At 39.0% G+C, this 23,423-nt stretch overlaps 1 protein-coding gene across 4 annotated transcripts in view; it reads right to left on the bottom strand.

Moving 5' to 3' along the window:
• Positions 1–22,201: 22,201 nt before the first annotated feature.
• The window catches only part of GKAP1 (G kinase anchoring protein 1), a 77,450-nt gene continuing 76,228 nt past the window's right edge, over positions 22,202–23,423 (bottom strand). For all 4 annotated transcript variants that reach the window (XM_032307168.1, XM_032307165.1, XM_032307169.1 and 1 more), the window contains one exon: positions 22,202–22,528. In XM_032307168.1, the coding sequence (XP_032163059.1) occupies positions 22,481–22,528 (48 nt within the window). In that variant the 3' untranslated portion in view covers positions 22,202–22,480. The remainder of the gene's footprint in view (positions 22,529–23,423) is intronic.

Here is a 23,423-nt window from a genome sequence, read left to right as displayed (position 1 = left end):
GAAGATATAAGACTCCTAGATCAGAAATAAAATACTTTGTTACTAACAGCAGTAACAGTAGCCAGTGTATCAGCATTTTCTTGCACCAGTTCCCCAAGCCCTAACTTCTGCAGAAGGATACAGAGGGGGCCAATGACACCTGTGCACACAGTGGGTTGCATTCTAAGAGAGGAACCCCAAACTTGGGGAACTTGGATCTGCTAAGTGGGCAGTAAACCTGCAGACCTTTGCTCTGCGGGGAGATCTGATAGCCTCAAAGATGTTCACTATACAAATATCTTTGAAAAACAAGTCCAGAACAAAGGCAGTTTTCTATTGTAGCTATGACCAATAACCACAAATTCAGTGGCTTGAAACAAGAGAGATTTGTTATTTTACAATTCTGGAGGTCAGAAGTCCAAAGCGGATCTTTCTTTTTCTTTTTCTCCCCAGTTTTATTGAGATAGAACTGACATATTGTATAAATTTAAGGTGTAAAATATGGTTTGATGTATGCATATATTGCACAATGATTACCATAAGATTAATACCCTCGTCTCACATAGTTACATTTGTTCTTTTTGATTAGAAGTTTTGAGATATACTCTTAGTAACCTTCACACATTCAATACGGTATTGTTAACTACAGTCATGATGCTGTACCTGACATCCCCAGAGTTTAATCTTACACCTGAAAGTGTGTACCATTTTGTTTTCATTTTTTGTCATTGTCTTATCTAAATTCAAGCTAGTTAACATATTGTGTATTATTAATTTCAGGGTAGAATATAGTGATTCATCAGTTGTATATAATACTCAGTGCTCATTATTACATAAACCAAGCGCCCTCCTTAATGCCCTTCACCCAATTACCCCAGCTCCCCACCCTCCCAACCCCCCTTTCCTCCAAAATGAATCTAAAGGGCAAAAATCAGAGGCTGTGTTCCTTCTGAAGGCTCTAGAGGAGAATCTGTTCCTTGTCGTTTTCAGCCTGTAGAGAGAGTTCCTGTTCTTTGGCTTGGGAGCAAGTTTCTCCAATCTCCGCTTCCATTGTCAATCTCCGACTTTCCTGACCCCCTCTCTCACTTATAAGGACGCTTGTGATGACATTGCCCATCCCAGATAATCCAGGATAATTTCCCTATCTCAGGACCCTAACCACAGCTGTAGAATGCCTTTTGTGTTTCAAATGACAGATTCATAGGTTCCAGGGATTAGCATGTGGACATCCTGGGAGAGCCATTATTCTGCCCACCCCATGCAGCCAGTGCCTATATTCCCAATATGTGCAGAAGTAGGAAAGACCCACGAAGAATTATCTCCTGGGAATATCTAGCTCTAGTTTCCACACTTTCTTGGCTTCTGGCAAACTTTCCCATGAGTATGCCACTTTGTTCATCATTCTGATTAAACTGCCCACCAGAAGCTGGGGGTAAAACCCATTCAATTTGTTTCATACAGCCCTTAATAAAGCTAATATCAACAGGATTCTAAGTAGCAGGATGAGGCCAGCCGTTAGTAATTGTACTCCTCACGGGTCCAGACCAAATCAACTGAACTAATCCCATAAACCAACAAGGTCTACTTTGGCTGCCTCCTAGATACTTTTCTGTATTGACTTCTCCCCTTGTCCCAAGGTCATTAATCTAGGTAAAGCAGGTGCATTAGCAATTGTATGTCCTTCGCTGTGGCCCACAAGGAGGAAATCTAGGGCATTTATATGAATGATAAAGCTTACTTGAATGCCTTCCAGGGCAATGGGAAACATTGATCTCTTCAGCTAAAGTCAGGACAAATTTTATTCCACTGCCTCTAATTGGGTGGTTGGTTCTCATCATACAAATAACTGCATGCAGGTTGCATACAAACAGCAAGTCATCCCTCGGAGAAACTCATCCAAGTTATTAAGGGCAGCATCATTTGGGAGAGTTCTCCCTGTTATCTCTCTAGGGCTCTGGGATCTACTAATGGTATTTTCTTAAACACTTGAAGTTCTCTTAAGACCACACCCAAGGTGCAAGCCACTGTTGTTTTCAAGAGGAAGCAAGTTAACTCCTGACTTCCACATAAAAAGCCCAGTCCTGGGTGCTCACAAGCTGCACCTGCCCCCCTCCCAGTTGCGATCTACATCAGTTGGGGGGCACAGGTTGACAGTGTCTTCATGGTGGCCTCTCAGCCAGTTGGTAGGCCTTTGGGTTCCTCGATCTGCTTGAATTGAGCCTAGTCCTTATTTACAGAGTCTAGTCGAAACTGTTTGTCCAGGTGGCATTCATTCAGTCCACAGGACTAGTGAAGGCTCCAGGAATGCGAGTGGGAAAGATATCCAGGGATACTGACAATAATTTGCATGAAAGGTTCAGGGGCTGGGCCGTTCCCTGCCATTTTCAATCAGCCTCTTATTAAATCCATGGAGAATGGTGATCAGTTGTGGTCAGAGCTATCTGGTGGGGTACAGCAGACCCAACAGTCAATTAAACTTGGTATTGGCTCAGGGGAACCTTACCTGAGTGCTTTCCTTTATGAGGAAAGGTCCAGGGGTAGCTTGGCAATATGGAGGATTATTAATGTCTCTCCCTCTCCTGTGCTTCCCAAGGTCCAAGATGTTCTTTTCCCTGGTGTTGGGATTGCTTACCTCTGCCACCAAAATACCAGTGTTTCCCCTTTCACTTTTTCCCCAGCCATCTCCCACTTACACCCAGACCTAGTGTCCAGATGGTAAGATGCAAAAGGGATGAGGACATTTTTCTAAAACTTATGGAGACCCATTATGTTCCATGTGGTCCCTCACAGGCCACTAGAAGGGAACACGGAGAGACTCTGCTCAGCTATGTAGTTATTATCTCTATGCACTAGGTCCTATCAGTCCAACAGGAGAATCCAGGTAGCTGACATAGAATTAACTTTAAATCCCTTAGGCCCCCATCCAGAAGGGGGGCGGTTACCAAGAGGTACCACCAACTTGGTGCCACCAAGAGTGTGTACCAACCAGGCCAGTCTGCAGTTGCCATTAGGGGAAAGGGAAGCGGCAGGCCCAAGAATGCCCCGGGGAGACTGCTGGATTTTCAAAGTTCTTGTGTGAACTCCTCACCCCACCCATTTGTCCTTCTTGTAATCTAGGGAGTGGCCAAGAGGAGATGCTTCCTTTCTGTGGACAGCCGCATCCAGTGACCAAAATATCCCAGCTAATGTCTATGAACTAGGAGAAGGCGAGGGATAACGAGTAAGAAATCTTTTTGAGTTGATTTCTGAAGTGAACTGTTCCAACACTCGACACTACCAGATGCCTATGATTAGCAGAAAGCATGGGAAGTCCATTAAGTACTTTGGCCATTAGCCCGTCATTGAGTGGCTTTTGCAATAAAAAGTACACCATTTTCGGGCTGCAAACAGTCCAGAAAGCCTAACACGTGACACAGATTAGCTTCAAGGACCACATGATGTGAGTTGAGTCAGTCAATTGGACTGGAGCAGTAACACTGAAGCTCAAACAGGTCAAAGGCAGGGAGGCGCCCCTGGTCGCCTGGGGAGAGGATCACAAGGCTAAGAAATCCGGGAGTAGGCAGGGCCACACTCTCGCAGGGTGGCCTCCTTTGCTGAGAAACAAATGCGTCACCTTTTGTCAGGGGTCCTGGTATGGCAGGCAGTGGTAAGGTAGTTTCTCTTTGCATGAGAAACATTAATTCCTATACTCTGCACCCAGTCTATGACTGGTGCAGACTGTGCCCAGCACAGTGACAGATGCAGATGGCAGTGGTGGTCAGGGCAGCACAAAGCTCTGCCAGAAGCTGGACTCTAGGCAGTCTCCTCAGAATGGGCCCTTCCAGGGACATCTCCATGAAAGACGCATGTGGTTGGCTCCACAGCTGTCATTTGTTTCCATAGTTCACGTCCCCAAAGAGGAGGAATCTATTCCATCTGCCAGTCTGTGGCTTTCCAAGTTCAAACCAAAGAGCCAGACCATTGGCAACAGCCCAAGAGTCAATAGGGCAGAAATAGAGGGGCCTTGAATTCTGCCCACTGAGGGTCCCACTTTTGGTTCTACACGTTGACTTGACTTGAACGGCTGTTACAGTTCTGAAACTACAGCCAAACCATCAGTGAATCAAACCCAGGCATGCAGGGGGAACTGTGGATCGAGAGTTCCATTGAACCAGTGGTTTTGCTTCTAGCAGAGAAGTCAAAGGGAGAAGGCAAGGATAGAGCTTCTCTTAGGGGGTAGCTCCCAGTTGTTCGTATAAAGCCAAGGTGACACAAGGGCCAGAGCAGGCGCAGTCTGGGATATGCCATTTCCATCTGACAAGCAAGACTTACCGAAGCTTTCTCACTTGGACAGTCATTCAATCCAAGCTGACCCACCCCAAAATAGGAGTATCAAGCTGCCAGTTGCAAGACCTTTACCAGTCACGCCCTCAGTTGCAACAAGAGCTCAGTAGCTGCTCTTCAAAAGGGGTGGGGTGTACGCAGTAGCCGGGTTAGGGAGGCTGGATCCCAAAGCCCTCGCTGGCACCTCTGGCAAGAGGAAGCTCTGATTGGCAAGATCATGAGACCCATGGACTTGTAGCTCAAACTGTGGAGCCTCAAAGGTACTAGCATTTCCCTGAGTGATTGCTCTCCCCAGTCAGGAGAATCTTGCCTGGAACTTACAGGAGAGGAACTCAAGCACCTGCTCATCAATTCCCATAGACATTCAGATGTAAAACTAACGACAATAACACTTTTGAACTGCCTGGAGTGCCCCAGCTGCAGGGTCCTGGTAGTCTCTCTCCCCAGAGGAAGCCTGCCCAAATCCTATTGGCTGAGTCCACCTGCCAGGTCTCTGTGGAACTGTTAGAACGGGGGCTTGGGCATGTGTCTCCAGCACAGCCACACGGGGTGAGTTTCTCTCCTCCCCAAAGTTGCCCAGCATACTTGTTGGCTGCATAGACCTTTGGTTCCCCTTGGTGACAGGGCAAACTTGGGGCTCTCCTAATCATCTTGCCCTTAAAGCAGCAGAGGCTGGCACACAGGAAGAAGGAGGGATGTAAGGGGCATGTAAGGAGGGTGACTGCATGCTGGAAGCGAGGTGCCTTGACTGTGGGAAGTGCAGTGGTTGATTGCAGCTTAACCAGACTTCCAATGTTATCCATGTGGCCCAAGCCCAGTGTTAAGCAGCAGAGCCAGCATTCGCTCACATGATTCCAGCTTCAGGAGCCACTGAAGTGGTCAGGCCACTGCCACGTTTCCCAGCTGTGGCTGGGGTTTGTGTCCCGTGGCAGATGACCTTTTTTGAGAAGTCCTCCTTAATCTGAGGCATCTCCTGCCGTTATTGAAATAACATCTCTCAAATTCAATGTCAATAGTAGGGGAAATTTTTCCATGATGGAAGGGCAGACTGTAAGAGTTTATCTATGTTTCTTTAGGTCTGTTTCTCAATCTTTGGGGGGTTACCTCATCAGAAGCTTTTGATCTTGATGAAGTCCCAAAAGTTCATTTTCGCTTTTGTTTCCTTTGCCTTTGGAGACATATCTTGAAAGAAGCTGCTGTGGCTGATATCAGAGGTTACTGCCTATGTTCTCCTCTAGGATTCTGATGGATTCCTGTCTCACGTTGGGTTACGTCATCAGCATTGTAAACTCGATGTGGGGCGGAGAAAATAGTTAAATTCTTTCCCACAAGAATTAGTTGGCCTCAGAAAAAGCTGAGAGGGCTAACCCTCCTTGTAACAGTTTGGATTGTAAGTACACACACACACACACACACACACGAAACAACAAGAACTCTGACCCTACTGTCATCTCTGAAAAGATATAAGATTAACATGATAGACTTAAGGGAAAGACAGCTTAGCAGCTGCCTTTTTAAAAAACTTATTTATTTATTTATTTATTTATTCATTCATTCATTCATTTAATAATCTCTATGCCCAGCATGGGCATGACCCCAAGATCAAGAGTCATACTGAGTCCAACTGAGCCAGTCAGGCGTCCCAGCTGGTGCCATTCTTAAGAAGCATTGTAGGCCTACTCCCTCATCTCCCAAGCCAATCAGTTGAAGTTCTAAAAATTCTAAAAATTTTCCGGGTTTCTGCCCATAGCAGTTGTGAATCTCCCTTTCATGTTCACTGCTACATGTCTCTGTCACTGCTTTCTGAATCACCCTTCTGAATCATACCATCAGGATTTAAAACCTAAGACTTTGCAGAGACGAAGGCAATGTTCAGCTAAATGATGACCAGTAGGTACACCGTCAACACAGCCCAAAACGCACAATCTGGATTTTCTGAATTCTTAGTAGACAAACACTCGCTAGCTCGTTGAAGGGTGCCGCATCCCACAGCCACCTGCACCTCACTTCAGAAAAGTTAGAGTTTTCCATTTAGTCAAAAGACTGGATAAGTAATACTTTTGAGTCTCTGATTAATATAAGAGCAATAAAACCATAGGAACCTTTATTAAATTTTTCGAGGGAGCCAGGACAAAAAGAAAAAAATTTTCCATTAAATACTGATGACATTAGCCCCAAATAGCCTGATAATTTGAAATAGGGAAACTGCCTCTGTGATTTCACCTCCAAAGATCAGAGGACAGTTTTATTCTCTCCTGGGTGAGCAACTGGAGGTAGAAATCAACTGTTGAGCAAACACAACTGAAGAGGGGGTTATTACTTCAATGATTTTTCTTTTTCCTATTAGCAAAGCTATCAGAAGGGGGCGGGAACTTGGTTCAATGCATGTCATGTTCTGTTTGTTCTATTTTCCATCCTGCAGTTGCTTGTTTTCTGAGTTTTACTTCAGTTAAATTCTCTTGTTTGAGCTGCTTTCTTGTTTAAGGCTCAGGAGGCACTAGACTGTCTTGACAGAGTTGTTTGTCAAACACATTAGGCTCCCCTAAAGAAAAAGTTAATGAAGAAAGTTTATATTCAGAACTCTCGTTCTGAGAGAGTTCTGAGAGAGAGAGAGAGGGAGTGAGAGAGAGAGAAACCTAGTTTCTTCTTAGAAGGATTTAAATAGTTATTTTTATTTAAGGGGCTGGGATCTAGGATCCTTTTCATTTTCTTGCATACCATGAACTTCCTTGTGCAGAGTATTTAAACAAGAGATACTTGCAAACAGCATCCATTTTTTACTAATTTTGTGATACATAATAGTACATATAAAAAGTGCATTATAGGGGCACCTGGGTGGCTCAGTGGGCTAGAGCCTCTGCCTTCAGCTCAAGTCATGATCTCAGGGTCCTGGGATCAAGCCCCGCATTGGGCTCTCTGCTCGGCAGGGAGCCTGCTTCCTCCTCTCTCTGCCTGCCTCTCTGCCTACTTGTGGTCTCTGTCAAGTAAATAAATAAAATCTAAAAAAAAAAAATCATTAAAAAAAAAAGAAAGTGCAAGTGCATGATATATACATGTATGTGTATATATATGCATGTGTGTGTACACACACACACACGTTAACCATATTTACATAGAGATATAATTATATCCAAGATCAGTAAATAGAATATTCTCAGCATCCTGGAAGACTCCATTAACTGTGTGTCTTCCTATCATAATCTTCTCCCATCTGCTAGAGATAATAAAGTGACTTTCAGGATAATCATTTGATTTTATGTTTTTATCTCCTAAAATAATATGCAATGAAGTTAATTTTGCCCACTTTCAAATTTCCTTTACATAAATGCATACTATTTGTATTCTTTTCTGTCTTCCTTCTCTCATTTGGTATTACATTTGTAAGATCCACCCATCGTATTGTTCTCTATATGTGGAGGGGCTTGTTAATCCATCTTAGATGGACACGCCCCCCCCCCCGTTTTTTTCCTGTTACAAACAATGCTCTTGTCAATATCCTTATACATATAAAACATAAGGTTCTCCAAGATATATATACTTATGGGAGGAACTGTTGGGTTATGGGGTCTGTGAATCTTCAGCTTTGCCAAATAACACCAAAAGATCTTCCAAAGTGGTCATGACAATTTACACTCCTACCAGCTTTGTATGAGAACTTCAATTGACCCCAAATTTCACCAACTATTGGTATTATCAGACCTTTACACTTCTGCCATTTTGGTTGTGGAATGGCTTCTCTTTGTGGTTGAAATTGTGGTTGGAATATAAATTTTCATATTTTTATCGGCCATTTAGATTTCTCTTTATGTAAAGAGCCTGATATTCTTTTGCCTATATTTTTCTGTTTGGTTTTAACAATCTGCTGGCTACATAATTGTGATTTCAATTTTTATTTCCCTTATTACTAATAAAGCTAATCACTTTTTTATATGTTTGCTGGCCATTTGGATTTCCTCTTCTGTGAAGTAGCTGTTCAAGACTCTTGCCTATTTTGAAATCTCAGTCTTTTGTCAGTTACATATATATTTCAAATAGCTTTCCACACTCAGTTGTTTGCTTTTTTACTCTTCATACTATGCGTTCATGAAAAGAGGTACTTTTAATTTTAACTTAAGATAGTTGATCTTTTCCTTTATGACTAGCGCTTTTGCACTTTTTTCAGACTTTGAGGTTATGAAAGTATTCTCCTACATTATTAGTTCCTAGAGCTGCCATAACAAATTGCCACAAGCTGGGTGGCTTCAAACAACAGAAATTCATTTTCTCGGAGGCGAGAAGACTGAAATTAAGGTGTTGGTAGTGTTGGTTTCTTCCGGAGGCTCTGAAAAGGGAATCTGTCCCATGCTCCCATGCCAGCCAACTCTCGGCTTGCTGTCAGCAGCTCTTGGCGTTCTTTGGCTTCTAGTTCCAGAATTCCAGTCTCTGCCTCCTGCTCACATGGCCTTCTGCCTTGTGCTTCTCCTGTGCATCTCTTCTTTCTCACATAAAGACACTCACAGTTGGATTTAAGGTCCACCTTAATCCAGGATAATCTCATCTCATTATCCTAATCTTAATTACATCTGCAAAGACTCTCATGGGAGGCCTGGGTGGCTCAGTTGGTTGAGCAACTCCCTTCAGCTCAAGTCATGATCCTGGAGTCCTGGAATCGAGTCCCACATCGGGCTCCCTGCTCAGCGGGGAGTCTGCGTCTCCCGCTGACCTCTCCCCTCTCATGTTCTCTCTCTCTCAAATAAATAAATAAAATTAAAAAAAAGACTCTTTATACCAAAAAGGTCACATTCTGAGGTTCCAGATGAACATTTTATTCAAGCCATTACAGTTCTATCCTAAAAGTTTAGGGTTTTGCCATTCACATATAGTTCTTCAACCTATCCATAATTAATGTATTCCTATGAATGGTATGAGGTAAGAGGGTTTTTTTAAAGATTTATTTATTATTTTGGAGGCCAGAGAGGGACAGAGGGAGAGGAGTAGAATCTCGAGCAGGTTATTTCAAGTCTATAAATCCACTTGGAGATAATTAAAATCTTTAAAATATAAAACATAGATACATGTATTTATTTAGATCTTTATTGCCTCTCAGTAAACTTTTATACTTTTCTTTTTAGCAGTCTTGCACACCTTTTTTCAGATTAGTGTTATACACTAATGTTATCTTAAATTGTATCTCTTAAAATTTTCTTTTACATTATTTAATGGGATATATAGAAATGAGATACAATTGTGTGTGTGTGTGTGTGTGTGTTTGGCTAAGATGAATTTTAGTTGTTCTCTTTGCTTGTCCAGATTTTTTTAACATGGAACATATACAGTAGGAATTTTTATTTATTTTTTTAATTCTTTCATTTTTTAATAAACATATAATGTATTATTAGCCCCAGGGGTACAGGTCTGTGAATCGCCAGGTTTACATACTTCACAGCACTCCCCATACCACATACCCTCCCCAGTGTCCATAACCTCAAACCCCTTCTCCCAACCCCCCTCCACCCAGCAAACCTCAGTTTGTTTTGTGAGATTAAGATTCACTTATGGTTTGTCTCCCTCCCCATCCCATCTTGTTTCATTTATTCTTTTCCTACCCCCCAAGCCCCCCACGTTGTATCTCCACTTCCTCATATCAGGGAGATCATATAATAGTTGTCTTTCTCCGATTGACTTATTTTGTACAGCAGAAATTTTTTAATCTACTTTTTTGAGATATCATTTACACACTATAAAACACTCAATTTTGAGTGCATGGTTCTGTGAATCTTAATATGTGTACACCTGTATAACCACAACCACAACCAAGACACAGAACATTTCTATCATCCTGGAAAATTCCTTGAGCTCTTTTCCAATTAATCCCTTTCTCCCACTCACCCCTCACACCATGGGTCCAGGAAACTATTCATCCGTTGACTCCCATTATAGATCATCTTTTTTAGAGTTTCATATAAATTAAATCAGTATGTAATCTTTCATGTCTGGTTTGCTTTATTCAGGAAAATTACTTTAGCAAATTACATGTAACAATACATTAAAGAAATCATTCACCCCAATCAGATGGGATTTATTCTTGGGATGCAAGGATGGTTCCACAGACACCAATCAATGTCACATATATAAACAAAACAAAGGATAAAAATCATGGTCATCTCAGTAGATGCCACAAAAACACTTGATAGGATTCAACAACCATTTATGATAAAAACTCAACATAATAAAGGCCATATATATATGAAAACCCATGGCTAACATCATCCTCAGTGATGAAAAACTAAGAACTTTCTTCCTAAGATCAGGAAAAAAACAAGGATGTCCACTCTTACCACTTTTATTCAACAGAGTACTAGAAGTACCAGCCAGAGCAGTCAGATAAGAAAAAGAAATAAAAGCATATTGGTAAGAAGTTAAACTGTTACTACTGACAAATGACATGATACTACACATAGAAAATCCTAAAGACTACACCAAAAAACTACTAGGAGTAACTAATTTAGTAAAGCGGCAGGATACAAAAAGAAATTAGTAGTGTTTCTACACACTAACAAGGAAGTGGCAGAAAGAGAAATTTTAAAAAACAACACTATTTACAATTGCACCAAAAACTATGAAATACCTAGGAATAAACAGGATAAAAGACCTGTTCTCTGAAAATTATAAGACTCTTAGGAAAGAAATTGAAGATGACACACAGAAAAATGGAAACATATTCCATGGTCATGGATTGGAAGAATTAATATTGTCAAAATGTCTGTTACCCAAAGCAATCTACAGATTCAATGAAATTCCTATCAAATACCAACAGCATTTTTTGCAAAACTGGAATAATGCTAAAATTTGTACAGAACCCCAGAAGACCTTGAATAACCAAAGCAATCTTGAGAAACAAGAACAAAGCTGGGGGGTATCACAATTCCAGATTTCAAGATACACTACAAAGCTGTAATAATCAAAACAGTATGGTGCTGGCACAAAAATATAGATCAGTGGAACAGGATAGAGACCACAGAAATAAACTCACATTTTTATGGCCAACTAATACATGACAAAGGAAGCAGAAACATACAATGGGGTAAAGACAGTCTTTTTGACAGATGGTGCTGGGAAAACTGGACAGCTCTACGTAAAAGAATGAAACTGGACCACTTTCTAACACCATACACAAAAATAAACTCAAGATGTATTAATGACCTAAATGTGAAACTTAAAACCATAAAAATCCTAGAAGTGAACCAAGACAGTAACTTCTCTGACATTAGCTATAGCAACATTTTTCTAGCTATGTCTTCTAAGGCAAGGGAAACAAAAGCAAAAATAAACTACTGGGACTACACCTCTGCACAGAGGAAGAAACCATCAACAAAACAAAAAGATAACCTACTGAGTGGGAGAAGATAACTGCAAATGATATACCCAATAAGGAGTAAATATAGGGGCGCCTGGGTGGCTCAGTGGGTTAGGCCGCTGCCTTCGGCTCGGGTCGTGATCTCGGGGTCCTGGGATCGAGCCCCACGTCGGGCTCTCTGCTCGGCAGGGAGCCTGCTTCCTCCTCTCTCTCTGCCTGCCTCTCTGCCTGCTTATGATCTCTCTCTGTCAAATAAATAAATAAAATCTTTAAAAAAAAAAAAGAAAGAAAGAAATATATATATGCCCATACAACTCAACACCAAAAAAGCAAACCACCTTATTAAAAAATGGGCAGAGGACCCAAATAGACATTTTTTTCAAGGAGGACAGACAGATGGTCTGCAGATACATGAAATGATGCTCAACATCACTCAGCATCAGGGAAATACAAGTCAAAACCAGGTATCACCACACATCTGTCAGAATGGCTAAAATTAACAACACAGGAAACAACAGATGTTGGTGAAGATGTGGAGAAAGGGGAACCCTTTTACACTGTCGATGGAAATGCAAACTGGCACAGCCACTCTGGAAAACAGTCTGCAGATTCCTCAAAAAGTTAAAAATAGAGCTATCCTACAATCTAGCAATTGCACATTTACCTTTAGATCTTAAAATCATTTCAGATATTACGTAAGAAAATTTTCATTTTACAGATAAAGAAATCAAAGTGAAATTGAAGTTTTGTGAACTTAAAATACTTGGGAAGTATTTTGAAAGTTGGCAATAGAAATGACTAGTATGTATACCAGAAAAAGCAAAGGTAATGTGGTGATAAGATGTGTAAGCTTTTCCTGGGGAAGTTTGTTAGAATTTTAGATACCCAGTCCTGCCTCCAGAAATACTGATTCACCACAGCTGGAGTGAAGGCCAAAATTATGTTTTTAACAAATACCACCAGGTAAGTTTAATGCAGCTGATTTGCTGACCACTTTGAGAAATAGTTACAGTGGAATGAAACTGCATTCAGAATTCTATTTCCTGGCCCCATGATTTGGTCACAGGGTGACTTTGTGTAAATCACTGTTTAATCTAATTAAAAACTACTGATATCCTGCTTCCACATGAAAGCAGCTTCCCTTTTATTCTTCTAGTGATCCCGTTCATAGAATATAAATTATCCACAGGAAATAATGTTGCCTTCTGTCTCTTCAGTGGGGAGTCTAGATGAAGGTCTCCAGCCAAAGATAAAAAGAGACCTTCTTACCATTCCAGGCAGACACAGTACCTTGAAGGCGGGTGGGAAGAGCTGAAGAAGAGTAACTGTTCCATCATCCTGGGGTAGGAGAGGTCCCTCTAGGGAAGTCAGGGTGGAACAGTTTATTTACTGAGTCATAGCATATTTAACACATACTAAGTTATGTGGCCTTCTTAATTCAAGCTGCATAGGAATATAGGCCCTCTATTTTAGGCTCACTGGATGCCCTACTGGCTCTTAGTGAGTACTACTATGTTTGTGGCTTGACTGTGCATTTAAGTCACTCAACTTTTATATTTCTAAAATAGCATGTTTTACTGTATTTAAACCACTGCAGTGTAACCAATTTGCATCACCTTTTTTTTTTTTTAAAGATTTTATTTATTTATCAGAGAGAGAGAGAGGGAGAGAGAGCGAGCACAGGCAGACAGAATGGCAGGCAGAGTCAGAGGGAGAAGCAGGCTCCCTGCCGAGCAAGGAGCCCGATGTGGGACTCGATCCCAGGACGCTGGGATCATGACCTGAGCCGAAGGCAGCTGCTTAACCAACTGAGCCACCCAGGCGTCCCTGCATCACCTTTTTTATTACTGAAGCATTTGGCCTTCTCATGCATACAGGGTCTTGTATGCCAGAGGTGAGTTTGAATTTTATTTTCTGTATATTGTAAAGGCAATGAGGGGTTTTAGACAAAGGAATGGCATAGTCTGATCTACAGTTTTGAAAAGTTGACCTGGTTGTAGGTGAATGAATAGTGTGGGCATACGAACAGATGCAGGAAGACCAATTAGGAGGCTTCTGCACTAGTCTGACATAGAGATGATGACTGGGGACACGGTACTGGCAATGAGGCTGGGGAGATATGGGTACATCTGAGATAGATTTGGAAGAGAATTTGACAGCGCTAAGAGATGGCAGGATGAGAGGCAAATATCAATGACAAGAGAAGCATGTGGGTGGATATTTGAATTATTTACTGAGAGAGGAAAAAATCGGTGGGTGATAAAAATAGTTTTGAGATGTGCCTTAAAATATCCAGTAAGGATAAGTACAATTGACCCTTAAACAACATGGGTTTGAACTGCGTGGGTCCACACATGTGATTTTTTTCAGTATAGTACAGTAGTGTAAATGTAGTGTAAATGTATTTTTCTTCATGATTTTAATAGCACTTTATCTAGCTTAAGAATACACTACATAATACGTAGAACATACAAAATGTGTGTTAATTGACTATGTTAACAGTAAGGTTTCCAGTCAACAGCAGGTTATCAGTAGTTAAGTTTCTGGGGAGTCAAAATCATATGCAAATTTTTGACTGTGCATGAGGTCATTGTACCTAACCCAGGAGTTGTTCAAGGGTCAACTGTAATTGAATACGTTATCTGTAGCCAACCAATCTTTGAGAAGCCAGATATAGATATGTAAGTTTGAGAGACTTGAATGTACTACTAGTATTTAAAGCACAGTAATGGATGAACTCACTAAGCAGCATGAGGAAAACAGACAATTCAGAATGAAGTCATGGAGCGCCATAGCATTAAGAAGTCAGACAAGGAAGGTCTTGCAGAGGAGACCATATGGCAAGATAGGAAGGAAATGAGAATTTGATGATGTAGATGCTTTGCTGATGTACTCTTCCTAGGACTGCCATAACAAATTACCACAAACTTGGTGGCTTAAAATAACAAATTTATTCTCTCATAGTTCTGGAGGCTGAAATCAAAGTGTTGGCAGGGCCATGCCCCCACTGAATGCTTTTGGGAAGAATCCTTCTTAGCCTCTTTTAGTTTCTGGTTGCTCCTGGCAATCTTTCCCATTCCTTGGCTGGTAACTGCACCACTCCAATATCTGCCTCTGTTGAAACATGGCCTTCTCCCCTCTGTGTATGTGTCCAACCCCCCCCCCTTTTCTCTTACAAAGATAACAGTCTCTGGATTAGGGCCTAATCTCTCTAATCTCACTCTAATACAGTATGACCTCATCTTAACTTGATTTCATCTGCAAAGACCCTAAGTCTGAGTAAGGTCACGTTCACAGGTCTTGGGGATTAGGACTTAAACAGGTCTTTTGGGGGGGGTGCACAATTCAACCCATTATGGTTGAATATTATCAATTTGTGATCAGCATCTGTTCTCACTTTCTTCAAAAGGAAAAGGTAGAAACTGTCACTCTCTTAAGGATAGGGATCATTCTGCCATATTCTGTTGGTCCAAGAATACTCTTGAACTACCCAGTTTCAAGGGACAGGGACACAAACCCCTCAACTTTCTGTGAGAAAAATATGAAAGAATTAGTAACTATTGCTCTACTACAATCTGCCCTCTGACCATAGACCAAATATACTCATTTACTACCATGACTCCCAAGGTTTCATGTCATTGCAACCTCAGCTCCAAGTCCAGGATGTCAGCATCCGAATCAGGCCCAGTTGTAGCTCCTTCTCAATTCTAGTTCTCTGGATAATCGAGAGACAAATTATCTGCCCCCTGCCCACAAACAGGATAATCACAATAGACACTTCTACTCAGAAAGGAGGAAATTATGAGACACTCAACAGTTACTGGTCTACTTAGCAAATCTGAACTCTAGTGAGGCATATGTTGCTAATCCCTTGAGTAGAGCCTAATTCAGTTCTGTCTTTGGCTCATCTCTGAATCATGATTTTTTCTTAAAAAAAAAAAAAAAAAGTAGCCCTTATTTATGTTTGGGTAGCTTCCTCAGACTGCTTCCTGCCAGTAGAAGTTTGATGATCTGAAGGTCTTTTATTTTGTACTGTTCCTATCCCCTTCAGTTCAAGCTTTAAATTTTTTGTGCATTTCTTGTAATCAGCTTCACTAGAGAAAAAAACATATCCATACTTGTTTCAGAGACAAAAACTTCTCTACTCTGCTGTCCATTTGGCTGTAGCCCAATGCCCTTAGGATTCTTTGTAGCTCTGCCAGGCACTCCCTAAGTCTCTTAAGTCTTAACCAAGGGTCTTAAACAAGTACACCTTTGAGATCTTTATCCTGGAATCTTTGTTGTTATCCCTCTAATTTGATCTTTTCCCTGAAGCCCTTTATTATTTTGAAAATCTTTGGCAGGGAAAGCCCGAGTTTAAGTTTTATTTTTGAATTCCCGACTCCTTTATATTTTCTTTAAATTCTGCTCAAGAACTTGTTGCTTTAGTTCATCATTTTCTTCCTGTATTGTAGCACAAGCAGTTACAAAACACCAGTTGTAACTCTCTATATTGTATGAAAAGCCCTCTCAGCCAGACTTACCTTCATGAGATTTTCTATTTTCCATGCTACTATAGGCAATAATGTTGCCAATCTGTTGTCATTTCAAAACAAGAAGCCCTCTTTTTTTTTCCAGCTTTTAAGCTCTCACCAAAAGTCTCAAGTCCCTTCCACACCTATGAACAAGACCCTTAGGGTCTTTCCACCTTTGGCCAACACCAATATCATATGCATTGAGTTTTATTACAACATTACCATTCTTCTAAGTAACAAACTTTGCCTTGGTTATTTATTGGTGCATAACAAACTATTCTCAAACTTAGTATCTTAGAAAAACAATTTGTTATATTTGTTATCTCTCACTGTGCTATGGGTTGTTTGGGCAGTTCTCACTTGACATCTCATGCAATTGCAGTCAGAATGCAGTTCAGGCTAGGGTCATAATGAAGCTTCGACTGGAAGAGATGTCCCAAATGGCTAGCTCACATGGCCTACCATTGCTGCTGGCCATTGGCTAGGCTGTGGTCATCAACCAGAGTCCCTGTAGGTGGTCTTCCACGTGACTTGAATTTTTTAAAGCATAGAGATCTCAAAAAAGTTACACATGGTATCTGATTTTCCACACAGGGAGCACTCCAAGAGGGTAGAAGTAGAAGTTGCTAGTGTCTTAAGGCCCAGGCTTAAAACAGGTATAGTTATTTCTGCCATATTCTATTGGCTAAAACAGTCACAGAATCCACCCAAATTCAAGAGAAGGAATCATAAAAAGCCACTTCTTGATGGAAGATAGGTCAAATAATTCCTGGCCAAATTAGAGGAAGGGGCAGTCCAGAATTTCACACTCACAGGTATGCATATGCGTGTGCGCGTGCACGCGCGTGCACAGACACACACACACACACACACACACACACTTTCCCTGATTCCGTTTTCATTTTAGCCCAGTGGTTTTCAACCTGGCTGGCAGAACTGACAAACATAAAGAAAAGTAGACAAACCCATAATCACAGTCCGATTTAACATATCTCTCATTAACTAATAGGACAGAGGGTAGAATCATTAAGGATATACTAGATATCAAGAAACTTGATCTAATTGGGCATACATAGAAAATAACTACAGAACACACATTCTTTTTAAGCCTACACATAACACTTACTAGGTAGGTCACATACTGGTGCCTAAGGCAAATCTCAAGAAATATCAAAGCATGTTCACTTACCCCATTTATTGTGTGCAGTTGTATGTCAATTATATCTCAATAAGGTTATGTTTTAAAAAACTAATTTTATACAACATGGTACAATCAGTACTCACTATATATATTGAGGTATGGAGAAGAAAATTATCGCTTCCTTAAATTCATGATGAGAAGCATATTATATTTAGTATTTATAAAATTCACATCTTAATTTGTAATATGAATATTAAAAAAGTTAATATTGGAAATGTCACCAGAACAGTATGACATGGTTAATGGCAGTTAAACTTCTAAAATTTTTTAAATGGGAAGTAAAACAGGGAAACATCAAGCTGGTTGGTTAAATTTTACAAGTTTTCTTATAGCCACACATACATTCATATGATTCACAACAGTACCTTCTCTGTACCAGTTCTATTGTAATGAACTGGATTGAAAGATAAAACAAAACTTCTGCATGTCTCTTTAAAAATGTCTCTTAGTATCTCTTAAAAATCAACATAACTCAACTGAACATGTCAATATAAGGGGTAAGTTAATACAACCAACTCCCATAACAGCAAATTACTTAACAAGTAAGTGTTTTTCCTTTTTATTAATTACAAAAAACAGTACATTAGATAAAATTTGTGGGAGAATAAACAATTAGCTCATAATTCCCCATAACCCCCATCCCAAAACAAGAAGTCTTTTATTTCAGAATTATTACTTTCCAGTTTGTCCATGTGCACATATATTTTCACATAGCTATAACCAGTGTCCAAGTTTTTATGTTTTTATATTTAAACATCATTTAACACAGTCCATGTTTTTATACAGTCATCCTAATTATAATTTTTTTAAAGGCTGCAAAATAAAAATTCCCACTGATGGTTATATTATTTAGTCATTCAAGTTGGATCTTGGGTGAGACATTGAAGTTGGACATTTGGGTTACTTCATGGTTCTCTATTATACATACTGTTATACCTGTCTGGATCTTTTATTTTATTTTTAATATTTTATTTATTTATTTGACAGAGGGAGAGAGCTCACAAGTAGGCAGAGCAGCAGGTAGAGGGAGAGGGGGAAGCAGGCTTCCTGTTGAGCAGAGAGCCCAATATGAGGTTCAATCCCAGGACCCTGAGATCATGACCTGGGCTGAAAGCTGACGCTTAACCCACTGAGCCAGACAGGCACCCCTGTCTACATCTTAAAACTTATTCTTCTCTCAAATTATTTTCTAAGGGTAACTTATCCAATACCAGTCATTTGTGGGTATAAATATTTTTCTGGCTCTTGAAACATTACTATAGTGCTTTTCATAAAGGCAAAAACCAAAGTATAATGCTGCTAATAGTACATATAATGGTACCCCCTTCTTAGCAACCCCACTTGCAGTGGATACTCATGTTAGGTAACATTTTGAATTCAATTAAAAATTTACCCCAGAAAAATTCAGTGTCAGACTTTAAAGAGTCTTAGACTATCTTTCACTTACCATCTTTCTTGTTGCTTCAGTAATTTTTCATTCCCATATTGAACAAAAGCTAAGTCATCAAAGTTTACTAATGTCTGTCTCATTATTTCTTTTTTAAATCTTTCAGTTCTGCTCAAACATTCTTAAATTGTTATATGGAAAAGGTTATATAATTCCGCTAACAGAGAGCAGCTTAGCTTAGAATTAAACTACAAATTACAGAGGGTTGATAAGGCAACGAAATTGTGTGATGGCACGAAAATACCTAATTGGTGAGCTCACAAGACCATCCCTCACCCCTACCCCCAATCCCTTTGTTATCTCAACTGGCTCCTTTGTGTTCATGAACTCTGCAAAGTTCTCCTCAGTCCCACAAAAAACAAACCAATCCTCAATCCTTTTAACTGCTAGAAGTGTTAAAGAGTTTAACTTGTTTCTCAATGCCTTGCTCTGTACCACTGAAGAACTACTTTGAAGGTCATTAATGTGTCCTTCAGCTGTCCTACAGTTTTTTCCTTGGGCTTATAAACAGACCTCTCTACAACAATATTCATGACCATGCTACCCACCTAACTACTACCATTCCCAAAGTCTGTCCTCAGCAATACCTCTCTTCAAAAACTTTTGCCTTTGAGTGTGTCAACTATTCATAGACCTCAATTGTATGAATTACAGTTCATACTGTTAACTCTAGTCTTTTCTCAAAGGACCAGAACTGAATTCCTAACTCGATGGACTTTACTGTTAGATGCTCTGTGGCCAAATTCAATTTAACAAGTCAAAGCCCATTCTGTCCATTATGCTACACTCATTCTACCATCAGTCCACCCTGCTAATGGCACTATCATACTCACTCCCATTTAGGGCTGAGATCCTGTTTACATCTCTGACGCTCTTGTTCATTTTCTCTACACAAGTTTGCTAGACTCCACCTTGGGAATATTTGTTACTCTATTTTCTGACTCCTACTGCCATCTCTCTAGTTCAGATGCTCTTTACCCCCTATTTCTATTATTGGAGCTTCCTTGACATTCTTCCAAACTAAATTCTTCTATAATTTGCTATTACATCATTGCCATTTCAATCTTCTTAAAGGGCAACTTGGATTACATCACTCCTTTGTCCATAAACCTTCCCATGCCTACAGATTATATAGAGATTTCCTAATCTGAAATTTAAGATGAATGATAGCTATCCCCAAAACACCTCTCTGGCTGTCTCATTACTGTCCTATACTCCAAGCAAAATGAAGGCAATCTCCTTCCTCAACACATTCTTTATCTTTCTGTTCCCTGAACACTCCATTGTTTGTTTTTTCCATCTTTTCCTCTTCCTTTGTTAGATGACCTATACACTTAAAAGCTGCCTGTCCTTCAAGAAGCAGTTAAAAAACATTATTTTTTCTACAAATAACATCTGACTTTCCTATCAAATACACACTCCTTATGGAATCCACTGTATTCTATCTTGAATTTTAGTTACTTATGTGCTGTTTTTTTTTTAATTCCTATTAGTCTGAAAATAATTTGAAGGAAGAGATTGCATCTTACTTTTTTTAACCCAATACTTTCACTAGCTGTTCTCATTTGACACCCAATTTCACTCTGTTCAGTCATTTATGGAATATTCACTATGCGTCAAGGTCATACAACTAATAATAGAAGTGGGACTTCAACATGGTTCTAGTTCCTCTGGCTTTACTAACACACTACAGAAAATGTCAAAAATCACACAGAGGCAAAAAATATTTGCTGTATTTAATTAACCAGCTATATTGCCATAATCATATTTTAAGAAAGAACTTATTAATGGAGTTTGAAATAATTAAAATAAATTGCCTAAGATAACCCTTTAAAATGGTAAGATGCATTTTTTTTTTTCTGTGCTCCAATAGCAATCTGAATATATGACTATTATTTATTGGAATATTTTATGAGTATTTCTTTACATTTCTGTTTTCTTCCAATTGACCATGGATATATTTGCATCTCTTGTACTTAGCACAACATCTAGCACATGATAAGCTATCAATAATTTCAATGAACATTCAGGAAATGGAAAAGAATCTAAATAATATTTATTAAAAGAGAATGCCCAAGAAATCAATTTAATGGAAAAGAAACCCCAATGATCACTGATTGTGTTTTCTCTCCCTTACTAGATAAAGCTTTCCTGGATGAAACTAAAGTATCAGACTAGAGGTGATAGATTAAGCCATAGAACTCGATGTATCAGTCAAAGAAAAAGAACTCAGAGAGAAAAACAGAGCAATGCTTACAGTATCCCAGAGGAGGATGATCAATGATGTTTTCTATGTGCTCACGTGATTTTAAATCAAGATATCCCAGTAGAAAATGGCATGCCTGTTCAGCGCTTACTACGTGCCAGGCACTGTGCTAGATGCTAGATAATGTACTAAATGGATGATTTGCAGGCATCAAAAGCAGATGATACAGTGTGCTTCAGTAATTCAGTTCATAAACTACTTGGGTAAATCAGTTATAAATGAAACCATTCAAGTTCTGTCCAGCTTGTTCATAGAGGACAACATTAGAAATTTGATTTTGTTCACCAGAGTTGAAAACTATGGCACCATGGAATACAAACATATATATTTAATGAATTAATTAGGTTCTAATAGCACTTATTCTTAAAGGTAATATCAGGGAAAAAAAACTATCTAAAAAAGCTTTACCACTTTATTGAACAATTATTCACCATCTATTCTGTACCACACAAAGGATTAAGTGCTGGGTATTTACGGAAAATAAGAAGTCACAGATCTTTCCAAGGTTCATGTAACCTCATGAAAGAACCCAGACATAAAAGCAATGATGACATTAAGTATTTTTTTCTTTCAAACACTTACATGAAGTGGAATTTTTCATATAATGCTGGTTTTGGAGGCCAAGGTCAGTATTTATATATTCATTTTTGTTGTAAAACCAAAAAACCCTTTGTATTTTAATGATTCATATTTGTATTTCACTGACTATACTAAAAACAAAGTCAATCCCATATACCACTATTTATTTTAGCTATTGATGAAAACCATGACAAATCTCTCATTCATTCCTCCCCCACTTTAACATTCTTTCTTTTCTCAGTGTGTCATGTTTCTGTCCACAAGACAGACTGTTCTTTAAACGAATGTTTCGGTACAGATTTTGCTCCTTCTGCCTGGAATGCCTCTCAACAAATTTATAGCAGTTATCTACCCCCCAAAACTACCTCATGCAAGTTTTCTCAATTTCCAAACAATATGCTATCATACTCTAATATGTATGGTAATTATTTTTGCTGTTGTCTTTACACCTCCCCCACTTCTACATCTCCTGAGCATAAGCTACTTAAACAATCCATCCAATTAATTAATAATACTTTCACATTGTTTCTGAAATTTAAAAAACCAAACATATTAATGGAAGAGTAAATTAATTTTATTGACTGATGAAAAACTAAAGTGATAAGAAGTATGGATAATAAACAATAATCATTGAGTTCTGCTGGAATTCTATTTTTCTTCTTTTCACTTTAAGCCAAAAAGACATAAAATTATAGACTGTCTGTTAGTGAGCTAATCATTTTAAAGTTTCTTCAACAAAAACTGCATAGTTTAGCAGTTGCACAGCATTAAATATATACATTTTGCAAAACCCTGAAAGTTTTAATTTTTGTGTTGACCTCAAAGGCTAATGGAATCACCTACACTGGTCGGATTCAGAGTTTCTTTTCCCTTTTCTGCCACCCTGTAAAGAAAAATAGGGCAAATTATTTAGGAAGTATCATTTTGGGGGCATTTTCATTTTAAGAATAAATGAGACCAAAGGCATTTTGAGTACGAGAAAGAAGCAATTTTTTGAGTTTGCTGCAAATTTGAATGTGCATACCACTGAATTATTTTTACAAGGTTTTTTTTTATTATGTTCAGTTAGTCACTGTATAGTACATCACTAGTTTTTGATATAGTGTTCAACTATTCATTAGTTGTGTATAACACCCAGTGCTCACCACAACACATGCCCTCCTTTCTACAAATGGTTAAAGCATGTTGTATGAAGCAGTTACTTCTACTTGAATTAGTTTAGACTTAGTAAGATCACCAATATTTTATTTTTTAGAGCTCATTTGGACTGTCTCAGGTTTTTAAAAATACGTAATTTTTGATCAATACTAAAATAAATAATTTGCTTCATATAATCAGCAAATTTCTAATTCAGTTCATTACCTTTAAGAATAACTCAATTTCTAATTTAAGTTAGTCTTATTCATATTAGATAGGATTAGAAATCTGATTTTGTTCATCAGTGGGTTGAAAAGTAGGTTATACTCTTCATATTGCTCAGTGACATTTATGAATCTGTATTTAATTTGCTCCAAATGAAACTCTAACCTATGAGGTAGGAGCATAAAAGATAAGAAGCATTTTACATTTATTACTTTTAACATAACATTTTCTGACTGATTTAAAAAGCAAATACTCATTATAGAAATACAGAAAGTATGGTACAAAAAAGAAACTAAAATCATCCTTACCCACTCTACCCCCCATTTTAACCGTAAGTAATGGTTTGATGTATTTTTCCTTAATAACTTTATAGTTTTCTCCTCTATTTTTATAAATTATGGCAACAATACCCAAAC

Source organism: Mustela erminea, chromosome 12 (assembly GCF_009829155.1).
Source record: "Mustela erminea isolate mMusErm1 chromosome 12, mMusErm1.Pri, whole genome shotgun sequence".
Lineage (NCBI taxonomy): Eukaryota > Metazoa > Chordata > Mammalia > Carnivora > Mustelidae > Mustela > Mustela erminea.
Note: the sequence above shows the minus strand (reverse complement) of the source record. Positions and strands in the feature narration are given on the sequence as shown.